The sequence below is a fragment of the Macrobrachium rosenbergii genome, chromosome 12 (assembly GCF_040412425.1).
Source record: "Macrobrachium rosenbergii isolate ZJJX-2024 chromosome 12, ASM4041242v1, whole genome shotgun sequence".
NCBI lineage: Eukaryota > Metazoa > Arthropoda > Malacostraca > Decapoda > Palaemonidae > Macrobrachium > Macrobrachium rosenbergii.
The window spans coordinates 51,314,164-51,328,642 of record NC_089752.1 but is presented as its reverse complement, the minus strand read 5'-3'; the positions used below and the strand labels follow the sequence as shown (position 1 = coordinate 51,328,642).

Here is a 14,479-nt window from a genome sequence, read left to right as displayed (position 1 = left end):
CCTCATGCTGGGAAGCATAAAGGGTCAAGTGCCAAGGGTTCCCCTTATCAAAGTTCTGTATAGGTTTTTTGTATGATTATCGAAGTAATGAGGCTTTGCTCGTTGCTAGTGAAGATTTGGGGATTGGTTTAGAGAAGTCTTTGGTTGACATATGAAGTTACATTGTTCATCAATGTCAATGAACTGTCATTTCTGTTACTGTATTCCCTACATTTAAACCTGTCTGAGGTTTACTGGTCTCGTGAGGTAACTTTGATAAAATCAACTTCTGATCCAGATTTCAGCTCCTGTAGTATTGTGAAATGACTTCCCAAGTCTTTTCTTCTTTGCAACCACTCTACACCAAGTATTCTGTTTCCTTCCTGCTCTTTCCCAGCACACTTAGCAATAATAATACACAAGGCAGTTTTCCTTTTGCATGTATAATGGTCCATTTTCTCGTATATCAGTCACTCTTGCTGCCATCAGCACCAGGCTGACACTGCTCAACTCAGTGCATATTTTAAGAAAATTTCACGGGGCGACCAGATGGATATTATGATTTGTAATATGGGGAATATTACAGTACTACTGCTGAGCTCCATAGGCGTGAGGGGGTCTGGGGTGAGTGCTCCCCCAGCGGGATCCAGGGCAGAGCCCCAAAAGCCAAAACTTTTAGTGGGATTTGAAGGCAACAGAAAACATTTCCATTATCAAAATTACAGCTGTAGATACTCAAAATTCTATGATTAAAGAGGATAATTTCATGTCCAAACCCTGCCACAAAAAACTGATAGCCAACCTCAGCCCTTGCCCTCCCTCGCAAAAATAGATTTATTACAACTGTTGTATACTGGTTGAATGATAGGGGAATTTATCAATAAGTAATGTTCCAATAATAAAGAAATTTATTTTGGCGATATGTCTGGTTGCCCAGTAATCAAAAATTCTTCTTACTAGACGACAATTTTTAAATGGTCGCCCAGTTATAATGTTAAAATATGCACTGGCTCAACTGTCATTGTTTGGACACCAGCATAAAAACCTTTACCGATCTTTGCTCGATAAGAAGCAAAGTTCATCAAACAAAGTTCGATCATGTGGACACAGCCTAACTACAGAGAAGGTTGTCTTGTCTCTGTTCAGAGTTATGGCTTACTTGTTGAAATGTTTATAAACTGTTCTGTGATTTTAATCCATTATTTTTTATTATAATGTAGAACAGTGAATTGAGAATAAACAAGAAATAACTTTTTATCACAAAATTATGCAAACAAAATATCACATTCATGAAGAAAGTAACACGCTACGGGGTGTAATGACGTAAAGGAAGAGTAGGGAGAAGAATGGTGAAGTCGAAGAGGAAAGTTGGGGGTAGTGAGGAATTTACTATAAGTAGATACTCAGGACAAGTTCAGTATACCCAAGCTCTTATGTCCAAAAGAGTCAGTCAGTTTGCTGGCTACACCATCAAATTCAAGAGTAAAGTGCTTGAAAAAGCTGAATTTGGAAGTTGAATTTCTTACCAAAAATTAGGGGTGTGAAACACACTGTTGCAAAGTAACACACCAATCCATCAATTAATTTGAAAGATATTGGCAAAAAACAATGACTCAAACTTCCTGAAATACATAGTAGGTCTCCTAAGCTCACTAAAGAAACTTGTTCCCCATGGCCATCTCCACATTCAGTCTCTCCAATGGAGACTGAAAGAGTTCTGGTCCCCTGCAAAGGACTCACCTTTGTTCCAGGTACCTCTTGTCTACAGAGGTGAGAAAGGGCTTACTGTGGTGGTTAGCCGACAAAAATTTGACTATAGGAGTGCCTCTTCATTCTCCTCCTCCAGAAATTCTCCTGTTCTCAGAAGCCTCGTAGGAGGGTTGGGGAGCTCATTTGGAGGACCATCTGATGTTGGCAGTCTGGAGTCTTCAGGACAGGCAACTCCACATCCAATGTTTTGGAGCTGAAAGCAGTCTTCCTGGCACTTCAGGATTTTCAAGAATGAGTGTCAGGGTACTCTGTAGTTCTGATGTCCCACAACACTGTGGTGGTTGCTTGCTTAAACAAATGGGTGCCTAGTCTCTTGCCAACTTCACTCTCTGATGGTACTTCTACACCAGTGGGCAATAGGCCAATCAGTAGACCTCTCAGCCAGGTATATCCCAGGCAAGAGGAATGTGGTGGCCAGCAAACTGAGTCGTCAGGGTCAGGTCCTGGGGACGGAGTGGTCCTTACATACAGGAAGCTAGAGGTCTTCTATTCGGTCGTTCCAGACCTTGTCACCATGGTGTAGGACCTCTACAACATCCTTGGGACAACCTGGAGGTTTATGCCTTCCCTCCCTTTTGCCTGATCCGTCAGTTCTTGAACAGGGTAATGATTTCCCGGAATCTCAGGATGACCCTTGTAGCTCCTTGGTGGCCTCACGCAGAGTGGTTCCCCGATCTGCTAGCCCTGCTGTCAGCAGTTCCCAGAGAGATCCCTCCATGGCACAACCTCCTCTGCCAGCCTCACATCAAGAGATATCACTAGTTGGTAGGGTCCCTAACTCTTCATTGCTGGAGACTATCCAGTATCTCCTGCAAGCAAGAGGCTTTTCTCGCAGAGCAGCAACAGAGATGTCTGGCTATCTCAGAAGATCTTCCTCAGCCATGTACCAGGGAAAATGGGCCATCTACTGTGATTGGTGTTGTCGAAGGGGTCTCCAGTCGGAACTTCTGTTTAGCAAATAGCAGATTTCCTAGTATTTCTCCAGAGGGAGAAAAGCCTTTCTGTATCTGCCATCAAAGGATACAGGGCTGCTTTGGGTTTGGTTCTGTGCCTAAAAGATATGGACCTGTCTTCTACATGGGAAACCTCAGTGCTACTCAAAAGCTTTGAGCAGTCTTGTTCTCATAGAGAACTTAAACCTAGTTGGGATCTGACTCTGGTGCTAAGTAGTCTCACTTGAGCCCCATATGAACCGTTACGATGGTCATCTGACAGAGACTTGACCCTTAAAACAGTATTCTTAATGGCTTTAGCTTCATCGAAGAGAGTGGGAGAACTCCATGGTCTCTCTTCTAATGTTAAACACACGGGTTGGGGGTCCGTAGCCTTCGAATTTGTCCCGGAATTCGTAGCTAAGACTCAAAATCCTTCGGTTCATGATGACAGATTTGAATCCTTTTCCATCCCTTCCTTGGGAGATTTTGTTGATAACGATCCAGACAATTGCTCTTATGGCCTGTCAGGGCACTACGTGGTTACCTAAAAAGGATTTGTCACGTGAGGCTGTGGTGTCAAAGACTTTTTGTAAGCGCAGGCCAGATCACGAAAGAAATGTCCAAGGATACCATCTCTTTCTGGCTCCGTGAGGTTAGTACTGTAGACATGCTTATGGCTCTTCTACAACCTCTAATTCTAACACAGTGCATGCAAAAGCACATGATGTTATGGGTTTAGTCCCTTCATTAGCTTTTAAGAAGAACTTATCTGTTCATAGGATTTTGAAGGCTGGTACTTGGCTTTGTCAAACCACCTTCACATCCTTCTATCTTCGGGTGTTGCCCACAGGTCCTTGGACACTGTTTCCTTGGGTCCAGTGGGTGCTGCTCAACAAGTTGTGTAGCTCACCCAGTGCCCCTAGCTGGGCAGTTTGTACCTTACCTAAGATGGTGGTTTGAAAGTGCGAGTGAATGAGATGACTGGTCTTTTTTACTTTCCCTTTCCCCTTATTCTCTACCCACAGGCAGTAAGAAGATTGATCCATCATGAGCTGGAACTGGTTAGATATAGGTGAGTAAGTGGCCTTTCTGTTTGAGAAAGTTTATTCTTACATGAATGTTTTCCTCACAGAAGGGAAGAGAAGAATTATAACAAACAATTCGTGGCTAACGTAGGTTTGTTGTCTGAGCAGACATAGCTCTTTAACTTCCACTTATACAGTGTTCCTAACCAGGAAATGAGACCAGGTGTGCTGAAGCTCCAGCCAGTTCAAGACTTTCCTTTCCTCCCACAAAAGGTGTCTACCCTCACGTTAAGACCTAGGTTTGTTCCGCATATGAACAAATGGCAAATTTTAATTAATTTGTATTTTTCATAGCTAACAAACCTATGGTCTTAACGTACATTGCCCACCTCTTGCTACCCCTCAAAGTGATTCTCTGTGCTGGGAGAAACTGATGCATCACTGTGCTCTCAGGTGAAACTAGGTCGGCTGATGCCTTCTCTCTCATCCAATTGGCCCAACCCCGTTGCCACCCCATTTCCAGCTGGCGCTAGAAGATTTTATCCTCACGTTAAGAACATATGTTTGTTAGCTTTGAAAAATACAAATGAATTAAAATTTGTAATTTTAGAGTTTTTTTCATGGGTGCGGATTAATTTTGTAAGGTATGTAATCTCATTATTTTTTAGTTGATAAAAGTCTCTTTCATTGCAGGTGGTTGCAAACACAACTGAGAAAGCTTTGCTTGCATACATGGAAAACTGCTAATCTCCCTAGAACTTCAAATCTTGGTTTCACTGCATTAGATGATTCAAATGAAAGTGAAAATTTTCCCCAAGATAAATCATCAAAAGTAACCTTGCAAGAAGCATCCAAGGAGGGTATTAAGCTGTCTTCAAGTTCTTCAAACTCGCCTATCAAATATATGAAAAAATCATGCCTCTCTGAGCTCTCTATCTTGGATGAAAGTCAGTCGTACCCAAGTACACCAGTAAAAAAGTTGAGCATGTCAGGCATGGTAGGTTGCAGTAGTGGATCTTCATTAAATTCATGTTCCTCACCAAAAGCAGGAAGTCCTATTATAATTCACATGTCTGAAGGAAACTTAAGGGATCCAGGTACTTTCAGAGTATCTGATAAAGTGGCACAGGGAAACCTTCAGAGTACCTCAGTATTTAGTAATAGCTCTATGACTGTAAGTGAAGCAAGAAATATCTTAACACTACAACAGCAGCAGCTATCGGAAGCCAAGTATCGCCAGTACAAAGCTCTTGTTTCTAGTCTTCAAAAGGATTTGGAATGTTCAACAGTTTTTTCCCCAAGTGTTCCCTCCTCAGTTACAACTACACCTGAAGATGCTGACTTGCCTTTGCGTGACAGTGGCAAAGGCCTGCATGTTGAAAGTTTTGATAGTTCCTCTGAAAATGGGGAAGTGGAATCACACTCTTCATCCAAGACTCTAGTGTCAGCCTCATCTTCTGGACAATCTTCTGAAACTAATGGCCTTTCCCAGGATCTCTCAGGAAGTCAGAAGTCTTGCCAAAGTGGTAAACCAGTTTCATCTAGCACCCCTCAGCCCATAGCATTGCCAAGAGAACTTCTTAAAGAAGATGAAGAAAGTTTGTCAGTAATTCAGGCTAACAACATGAATAGGAAAGCCAAAGGTAATAATAAAACTGAATCAAAAAATGGTGTTGACAGTGACAAGGATCACGATAGCTGGGAAGCAGGAAACGAAGACATCATTAAAACATTTGTTGACAAAGAGGAGGATGAAGGCTTTGATTTTGATTAAGTTTTATCTTTTTGTAAAGATTTCTGACTATAAAACTCTCATAAATGTTCTCTCCTTCAAGGAAATCCAGTTGAGGTATGTTGATGGTGAATAAAATTAGTTGCTGTTGAGCACTATTTTTGCTTCACATTTTATAGAAATCATAATGGGAATTGAAAGTGTCAGAGTTATAAAACAAGAGATGAAGAAACTGAATATTAATTTTATGAAGTACAATCATTTATTGTTTATATCTGAATGTGTGTGAATGTTTTGGTTGATCCAAAAGAACAGAAATAAAAAAAAAACTGTCAATCATTGGTAGAGTTAAGCATAACCATATTAAACTTATGAGTCAGAATTTTCCTCTGTTAGGACTAGAAGACCTTGCATATTTTATTACATATGCACTGTGGTAAATGACATAACTATTTTGTGTTTTTGGATGAAAAATTTTCCAGCTTGTAAGGTTCCTTTCTATTGTCTTTGGAAAAAGAGGAATTCACATCCCTGATAGGTAGTGTGACAATACAACATTTTGTGGAAAAGGGGTCTAAATTGAAAAATAATGGGTTTAGGCAAAATATGGAAAATTGGAAGTACCTTACTGTATTTGTTAGAGAAAACAAATTCTGATTCATACAGTTGTCATCATAATAAGCAATTTCATGTTAACTTTTCCCCTTTTGGGATTAGAAGTCAGTAAGTTGTCTCACACACTTTTCTCTCTTGTGTGCACATTGCCTGGATTCCCTTCAGGTCTAGGTGTTCATCTATTTCCTTGACCCATGATCTGGGCCTTCTTACCAGCTACTTCCAATATCTACAGCTTCTCTGACTAGCTGCACTTTATCCCCTCTCTCTTATATGCCCCAACCATCTCAGTATTTGAGATCTCAATCTGTTTTCTGTCATCTTCATTCATAATACAATCTTTCCACTGCAGCCTGGCTATAAATTTTAGTATTATATAGCCGCACCTTTTCAAAATTGTCATTTTCCTCATCAGTGCCTGTTTCAACAACATGGGGTAGTACAGGATTTTTGTATATCATATTCCCTGCTGTCTCTTACAACTGGATATTTTCATTTACATTCAGCCTAGCTTCCTCTTTCCATTTCTTCCCTGCTTCACAGTCCAGTGTGTCCTAAAGGTAACAGAAATACTGTACCTCTTCAAATAGCTGTCCTTCTACCACATGGTTCTTCACTTCCTTTTCTTTTCCATTTGTTCTTAGACTTATTGGTCATTGGTGATCATATGCACAGTGATTATTTTGCAATCCTGAGCGTGTTTTTGACACCATCCTTTACATTTAGTAAACATTATACTGAGTTCACCCCCACACCTGTTGCACAGCAGCCATGTGACCACCTTAACAGCATGTTTTCCTTTGTTTTCTTTGTGCTTACATTGAATTTTGGTCCTCTCCTCCATTTTGCTCTCCCACCTTTTAAATGTTTCCACAACCTCATACTTTAGTTTGAGGGCAAAAAAGTCTAGAGATTTAGAAGTGTCAGTGGGATATCATACAAGTGAAGACAAAAATTTAATTATGTATACTTTATTATATGGAAAAACTAGTTTGTGGTAGCATTCCATGAAAGTGAGGTTATACTCTTATCTTGGCTAAAAAGGAGATAGTTTTTACAATTATATTAGTAACTCAAATACCATCATTCAAGTTAATTCTTGAAGCAACTCAGAGCACAGAATTTGTTTTTGAGTTCAGTAGGTACCAAGCAACCCAGTGACTGCCCAAGTCTTGCACTTAAGAAAACTGAGTGTGCTTAATGTGTCAAATTGTGCATTGTATTAGACTGCTTAGGAGAAGGAGCTTAGCTTATATGTGCCTTTAACCTTTGCTTGTCATTACATTTTTCCACTGAAAAAATTTGTAGCTTCTCAGTCTTGAAAGTTTCTTGTGACCCATTGTTGTTAGACCAGTGAAGTAGATAGTCTTGTACCTAGTAATTACCAAATTTGCACCACCATTAGATTACTGTAGTATGACTTAGTATCCATCTTGCACACTTTGTCAGTGATGAGTAGGGTTATTTAGAAATATGATGAGTACTTTTTATTTTATTTTTATAAACTGACTATGAGACCTATTTTAATTTTACTTTATTGGTACAGGGAAGTGAACATTGCATAGAAAGTGTGTAAATCATGTTACATATACCGCATGTTTAATTTTGTATAAATTTTATCCACATATTAGCCAAAGTCATTAGACATCATTTGTTTAAGTGTACCTGAAGTAAGGAAGTGCTTTATATATTTTCCGTCCATGGTTTGCCTATCAGACGATGAGTAGTGTCTTTGATATTTGATATGCAGTATCAGAGGTGAACCAGTGAATTAGTCATGCATTGTAATGTTATATGAAAGCATCACTATATTTTGCTGGTTTAGCTTACTTCATTGTTCATGCATTCATGTAAGTTTCTTCTTGTAATGTGGGATCTTTGAAGCTAGATTTTTATATTTTTTCATTTTTATTTAACATTTAGTGTCTCTCATAAAGTATTTTTATGCTTGATTCTCACTTTTAATTGCAGAGAACATTGTTTTATTCTGGTCATGGTTGAAAATCATTTTGTTTCCTTATAAGTTGGTACTGTATAGGAAGACATGCAAAACATCTTTCCAGTAGCTGTACTTTATTCCAGTTTCCCTGTCACCTTTATGAAGAAGATTAATATTAATCTTGAAATTCAGAAGATAGCATCTACTTTATGAAATCTAGTCCCATCTATGAAGTGAGTTTGTGGTGAAAGTGATGAGCATGGTAAGCACCAATGCTTATGTGTTTGTTTCATCAAATTTCATCATATCTTCAAAGTATCAGATACCTTTTTTCCAGCAGTCTAATAATCTGACAGCTGTACCACCTTCAAAGATAATCTATTACTTTATGCTTATGCATTACTTTCTCTTTTTTTTTCAGTTCATAATAAACACTAATAAATGTCCTTAACTATTTATCTGGTAGGATTGGAGCTTAATGTTCACATGCAAAAGGTATCTTACAAATTCTTCTCTTTATTTTCTTCAAAGTTAACAGCCATTTTTTATTCCTTAAAATTGTCTTATTCCTTTTCATATAAGATGGCTTCACATATAGCATGGAATTTAGTTGGGTATAATGAGAACCAAGTGGCTTGTGTGGCACTGTAGGGAGTACCAAGATCCCTTTGGCCCCAGCTGCATTGCTTTCTGCCTTTACTTTTCATCATGGAGAGACTAGGAATGTGAAATAGTATTCTCAGTGAGTAATTTATAATATGAAAGCAAATTTATTATTATTATTATTATTATTATTATTATTATTATTATTATTATTATTATTATTATTATTATTATTATTCATTAAACAGAATGGCTGGAAAAATTAAATGCATACAGTTGTCATGCCTTCTAACTGTTCTTGGAATTCCACTTCCAGTGAGCACAAACACATTACCCAGACCTTGATGGATAACATGTACTCTTCCCCTGGGTTTCTAGGGTGACGAGAAATGCCATTGATAGGTGGTATTTTCAGGAGAACCACACCCCACGTGAGAATGAGAGGACCATTAGACTTCTACAGGGGCTACAAGAAACTGAATATAAGAAGACAAGGTAGCCCTGAAGAACATCATCAGTGTCCATCCATGTAAAACCTCCAATTGGAAGACTGCCCAATACTTCATGAAGAACAGCCTCATTACTAGCAACAATCCCATGAAGAGGAGAGGAGGGGTTTACCAAATACCATGCCCTGAGAATGGGTACTACCGTTAGTACATTGGTATGACTGCAGCTTACCTCTCGAAGAGGATCGCCATTCACTTACACGAAGGGGCGGTATACTAATACTATATGAGGGATCACAGCAGTGCCTCCCTTTGCCAGGAGATTGTTAGGAGCACAAAAATCTTGGATGGCAACAACAACCATTGCCACCTCTGATATAAGAAGGCCTTCACCATCCTCTGATGGAAACCATTGCTGAACATGACCCAGGAAACCAGGAAACCTTTCTCCCTACCACCTTCAGAAGAATGTCATGCTGCGCACTTTGGATAACCCGTTAGCCACCCACTAATTCATGCAGCATACCCTATGATCAGAACTCCTGAAACCTGATGTCAGCCATTCAGAGCCTTTGTCAGTCAGCCAGATTCTCCTGGATGAGTCATTCTGCCCCCAGCCAATAGGAGGATCCCCTTGGTTTTGATAACTGATTGAAAATTGCCTAGAATTTCTGCAAGTCTGCCTGTGGATATAAGTATGCCATAATTGTATCTCTGGCTTCATTCACCATTTGGTAAATGGTAGAAATTAATACTGAGGCATCACAGAATAAATGAACTTTGGACAGCTGTTTTATAATTTACATGCTGCTACAGACATTCATTCGAGAGATTTAGAAACTGAATTACAAACTCAGTGGCATCCAGACGGCCATGCTGTTTAATGAAGTTTATTCGAAAGAGGGTCTTCTTTTGAGATATTATTATTATTGGTATTATTATCATCATCATCATCATTATTGAGGACAATTAAGAACAATCACATCCCTTAGAAATGAGGATGAAATAAGACCCTCTTCTTGAGCATAAATCTTGGGTCACTGAAAAGTACTGTACACAAAAAGTCTGAAGATTTTAAGTGTATTTTAACAATTTACCAAGATTTACTCTCAAGAAAAAGGCCACATTTTATCCTTATTATTAATATTAGTTTAATATTTGGAGCAAGACAAAGCTAAAGCAATTTGACAGCTTATAGGGAGGAGGACCAAAGGGAACAGATGAAAGGTGAAAAGGCAGGAAATAATGCAATTGCTGCTCAAAGAACCTTTTGTACCATCTATAATGTGCAACTCAAGGCTCCCTGTAGATGGTACTTCTCTGCAGTGATGAAAACTGAAAAGAAATCCTTTTAGAAATCTCCAGTAACTTTAATACTGTATTGTCAGATTGAAAATGGAAATCTTTCTCATTTATTGCTGTTTAGCACTTATGCTGTGTACTGAAGTTGTATGTTTATTGCTTAAGACATATTTAGGCTTATTTCATTACTGTAGTATAATTTAGTATTACTTATACAGTTTGGAACGTAGCCTAATATTGTTGAAAAGTCATTTTTTTAGAAGTATTTGACACAGGATATAAATTTAATCTGCCTTTGAATTCTCCTCTCCACATTTGGATATGTGCCATAAAGGTTTACACTCCATTTAGTAGTGATTTAACAAAACCTTCATACATTTGGATAAACCAGAATAGGTTTTGGTTAAGCAGTTATGTTTTCATTCTAAGGTGAATGTAGCAGCTGTGGTGTAATTTTTAGAATCCCTTAATACTGTACAAAGAAAGTGCACTATCATTTGGAAGATACTGAGCGTGATTATTTTCTCATTACTCTATAAGCAGTTCTTTCTTAACAGATAATTCCTGTTTAGTTGTTAATTAGGAACAAGAATTTTGTATATTAATATTTTCTTGTGAGTTTGACGAAGTGAATATCATAAAAATGATAAATTTTGCTCTGTAATACAGTAGTTTGTTAGTTATTGGATATCAACCTCCTTGACATAGTTTACATTAAAAGACAATACTGAACATGATTATCATAAAAGAAGTAAATTTGTTGGGCTATACAATTACAAAGCTGTTTTCCTCCAAAGCGGGCTTGAAAGCCATTTACAGTACTTGGAGAGCACTGTTAATGTTAAAAACTAGCCTTCAAAACTTTAATGTGATTCTCATAAGTTCTTACTGACTGCTGGGCATTATACTTTGGTAACAAAGATTCAAGTTGTCCATAGAATGAATCAAATGAATGTATTTATTATATTTCATCATTATGCAAAATTTCATTAAAGCCTAATTCTTCTGTAGCATGATAAGTATTAATCTCTAAATTGTACACAGTACTTCCATATTTTTAGGGGTCAGTCAATTATCTAATGATAACAAAACAATGACAAATCGTACTTACACAATGATCCATGTAGTGAAGGATTTAGTAAATTCTGTTACATGTACTGTATTTCTGTAGGGATATTGTGGTCCATCCATCCTACTAAAAGAAGTAGAGATTGTTTTTTTAGATGAACCAGTATACTGTATGCATTATACAGAAAAAATAATAGTTATTTTTTATTTTCAGGGTGTTCACATCAGCTTTAATATTAAGATGTAAAAGCTAATAGTCAACACTTTAGATCCTAAGTCTATATTTGCATTTGATTTCTTTTCATTCTAGAGGTAAGTTTCAGGTCCACACTTTGCATTCTTATTTATTGTAGTGATTACATTTCCATCTCATTGCTGAAAAATATTTATACTGTAAATTGCATTTTTTTAGTATTCCAAGTATTCTTTGTATTTATTATCTTAGAAATACACATGCAAAGTTACAGGTAATTTTCTATGCAGCATTGCAACAGTCATTGTAGGCTTCCAGAAATATTTTGCATTATACTGAAAGTTAAAATAGTAATGTCATAGAAAACTGTGATATTGATTCAAAACAAAGCTTTTCTAAGTATAGTTTATCTTGTTTGCCAAAAAGTAATATATTAAGCATCACCTTATTGTTAAAAGGTAATGATGCTTAATATATTACTTGTAAAAATACCTTTTACTTTTTCTAAGTAATTTCTTAGTTCATTGGCTGTCTGTTATATGATATTTATTATTTGCCAATATTAAAAGTACAATATTTTGTTATAGGGGTATTAACAAGTGAAACATAAATACAGTATGGGGATAATGCAATGTATATTTCGTTAAATATACTTTTTTACCGCCTTTTGTTTTTTTCACTTTCCTCTTGGAGGTTATACAGATGTTTTAGAAAATTTCTAATTATTGTAGGGAACCTGAGCATACAAAAAATGATATGGTTTATTTTAATTTTCCTTTCAGATGAAATATGTATTTGAAAGCAAATAGCATATTTTTCCTCTTCATAGATTTGTTAGTAGGTTCCAGAACCTCATTTCTGATGTGAGGAATGGAAGGAGTAGAGTGTATGATTACAATGACAGCAACAAGGAGAGAGACTTGTACATAATAGTTACAGCATTCAATGCAAAATTTCTTAGTGCTGTATGAATCTCACAGGAACCCAATTTCCTTAATACTATCCTTGAGAGACTTGCTCATGGATTGTGCCTGTAACTTATTTGTCCTACTAATGATATACAAACATTATCTAGCTCAGCATAGTCCTTTCTTTGTCAAATCCATTTTCCTTCCAGCTGCATCGCTTTCCATCTCTTCCTTGTCATCACTTCCCCTACCCAGAAGTTATAATCTATTTGATAGGATTTAGGGCTGTCCTATGAGATATGTATTTTAATATTGAATTGCAGTATTAAATGAAACTTTCTAAAGAGCAAATTGAGGCTTATAATAGAGAATTAGGGATTTAACCCTTGTAGCTCCCCTCAAGTGCCTATGCTCGATCATTTTACTGACACACCTGGTCCAAGGCATATTCTTGTTTTATTTTTTATTTTTTCCTTATACAGTGTTTGTTTCGTCCATTTCATTAATTAGAATTATTTTCTTTGCCATCAGAAATTCAGTAACAACTACTAAAGAGTGTAACTTGGCTAGGAGGTGCACTGAACTTGGTGAGTAAAGTATGGTATATTTATGTTTGTTGACTTTTGTTGTGTAACTTTTCCTTCTTATGAAAGTTGTGTCATATAAAAGGTAGTGAATTGTGTCTACGGGCACCCCCAAAAAATTGATGCATGGATTGAGAATATTTTCTTTTGTGATTAGTCATGATGGAATGCAATGCCAACTTTATAGCTATGGCTGATTGTATTTAAACAATTTTTTTAATGTAAAGGCAAGTTAGGTAGCCAACACCAGGCCTAGGCCAAAAGAAAACAATGGAAAGAATGGGGAAGGAAAGAGCGTGGTTCTTTTAAATGGGGGAAGTTTACAGGAGTTAAAAAGAGAGAATAGGAAGAGAGTTCTGAACCTTGGCTGCAATGGTAAGGAATAGGTGTTGAACCTCACAATTCAGTAGTTATTGATTATCAAAGAGTAAATGTTAGAAGAGGTGGCCTGATTGGTATTAAAAGGCTGGCTAAGATGAGTGACATTTTTAACTCAATAGGATAGTATATGAAAGAGTTCTTACAGAAGAAAGATGAGCTGCCCAATTTGTAGAAGAGAAACAGGGTTAAGAGAAGAGAAAAGAGCAATTTTCCCCAATTGTAAGACTTACATTAACATACATTAACATCAACTCAACTTTGCACTCATACCTGATATTCATGGTGAATAAGGTAACTTGGGAATTGAGAACTTCAGAGGAAAATCTACAAAAATACAGAGGTGTTGAGCTCTTTTAATCAATTTTTCACATTTATTTTGAGGCCTCTTGTCAGCCCATACTTGGTTCATCAGCTGGATCATTTTATACTCATGGGTTATATCATAGTTTTCTTGAATTACATTTTATTACAAAAACCTTATCTGATAAAGTGCAGACAGTAAATGAGTACTGGAATAACTTGAACATATATCAGTGTAACTGCTTTGCTTTTACTAGATAATATCCATAATTTCTTGTTATATAATAGTTTTCTTGAATTACCTTTTATTATATGTTGTAACTGCTTTGTTTTTTCTAGGTAATATCCATATTTTCTTGGTTATATCATAGTTTTCTTGAATTACCTTTTATTAAATGTTGTAACTGCTCTGTTTTTACTAGATAATATCCATATTTTCTTTCTAATAACTGGGGCCACGTACTAGGTGGTCTGGATGCCATTTGAACACTATATTTGGTTGTTCTTATGGATCTACTCATCTTATTTTTATGTTTTTTTTTATAAACTTTATATGTCGAAATATTCAGTTGACTTGTATTAACCATTATTTGTTCTAGACTCTTCCCTAGTTGTTAGTGGAAACAATCTATTCTCGTATTTCATGGTTTGTTTCCCCTAATGTCTGAATATTCAAAATCCCTCACTTTAATGTGT

At 36.9% G+C, this 14,479-nt stretch overlaps 1 protein-coding gene across 5 annotated transcripts in view; it reads left to right on the top strand.

Annotated features, from left to right (window-relative positions):
• Positions 1-13,105, top strand: part of LOC136843657 (putative leucine-rich repeat-containing protein DDB_G0290503) — a 281,229-nt gene extending 268,124 nt beyond the window's left edge. For all 5 annotated transcript variants that reach the window (XM_067112208.1, XM_067112210.1, XM_067112212.1 and 2 more), the window contains 3 exons: positions 4,403-5,558; positions 11,632-11,729; positions 13,050-13,105. In XM_067112208.1, the coding sequence (XP_066968309.1) occupies positions 4,403-5,483 (1,081 nt within the window). In that variant the 3' untranslated portion in view covers positions 5,484-5,558; positions 11,632-11,729; positions 13,050-13,105. The remainder of the gene's footprint in view (positions 1-4,402; positions 5,559-11,631; positions 11,730-13,049) is intronic.
• The last annotated feature ends 1,374 nt before the right edge of the window (positions 13,106-14,479 follow it).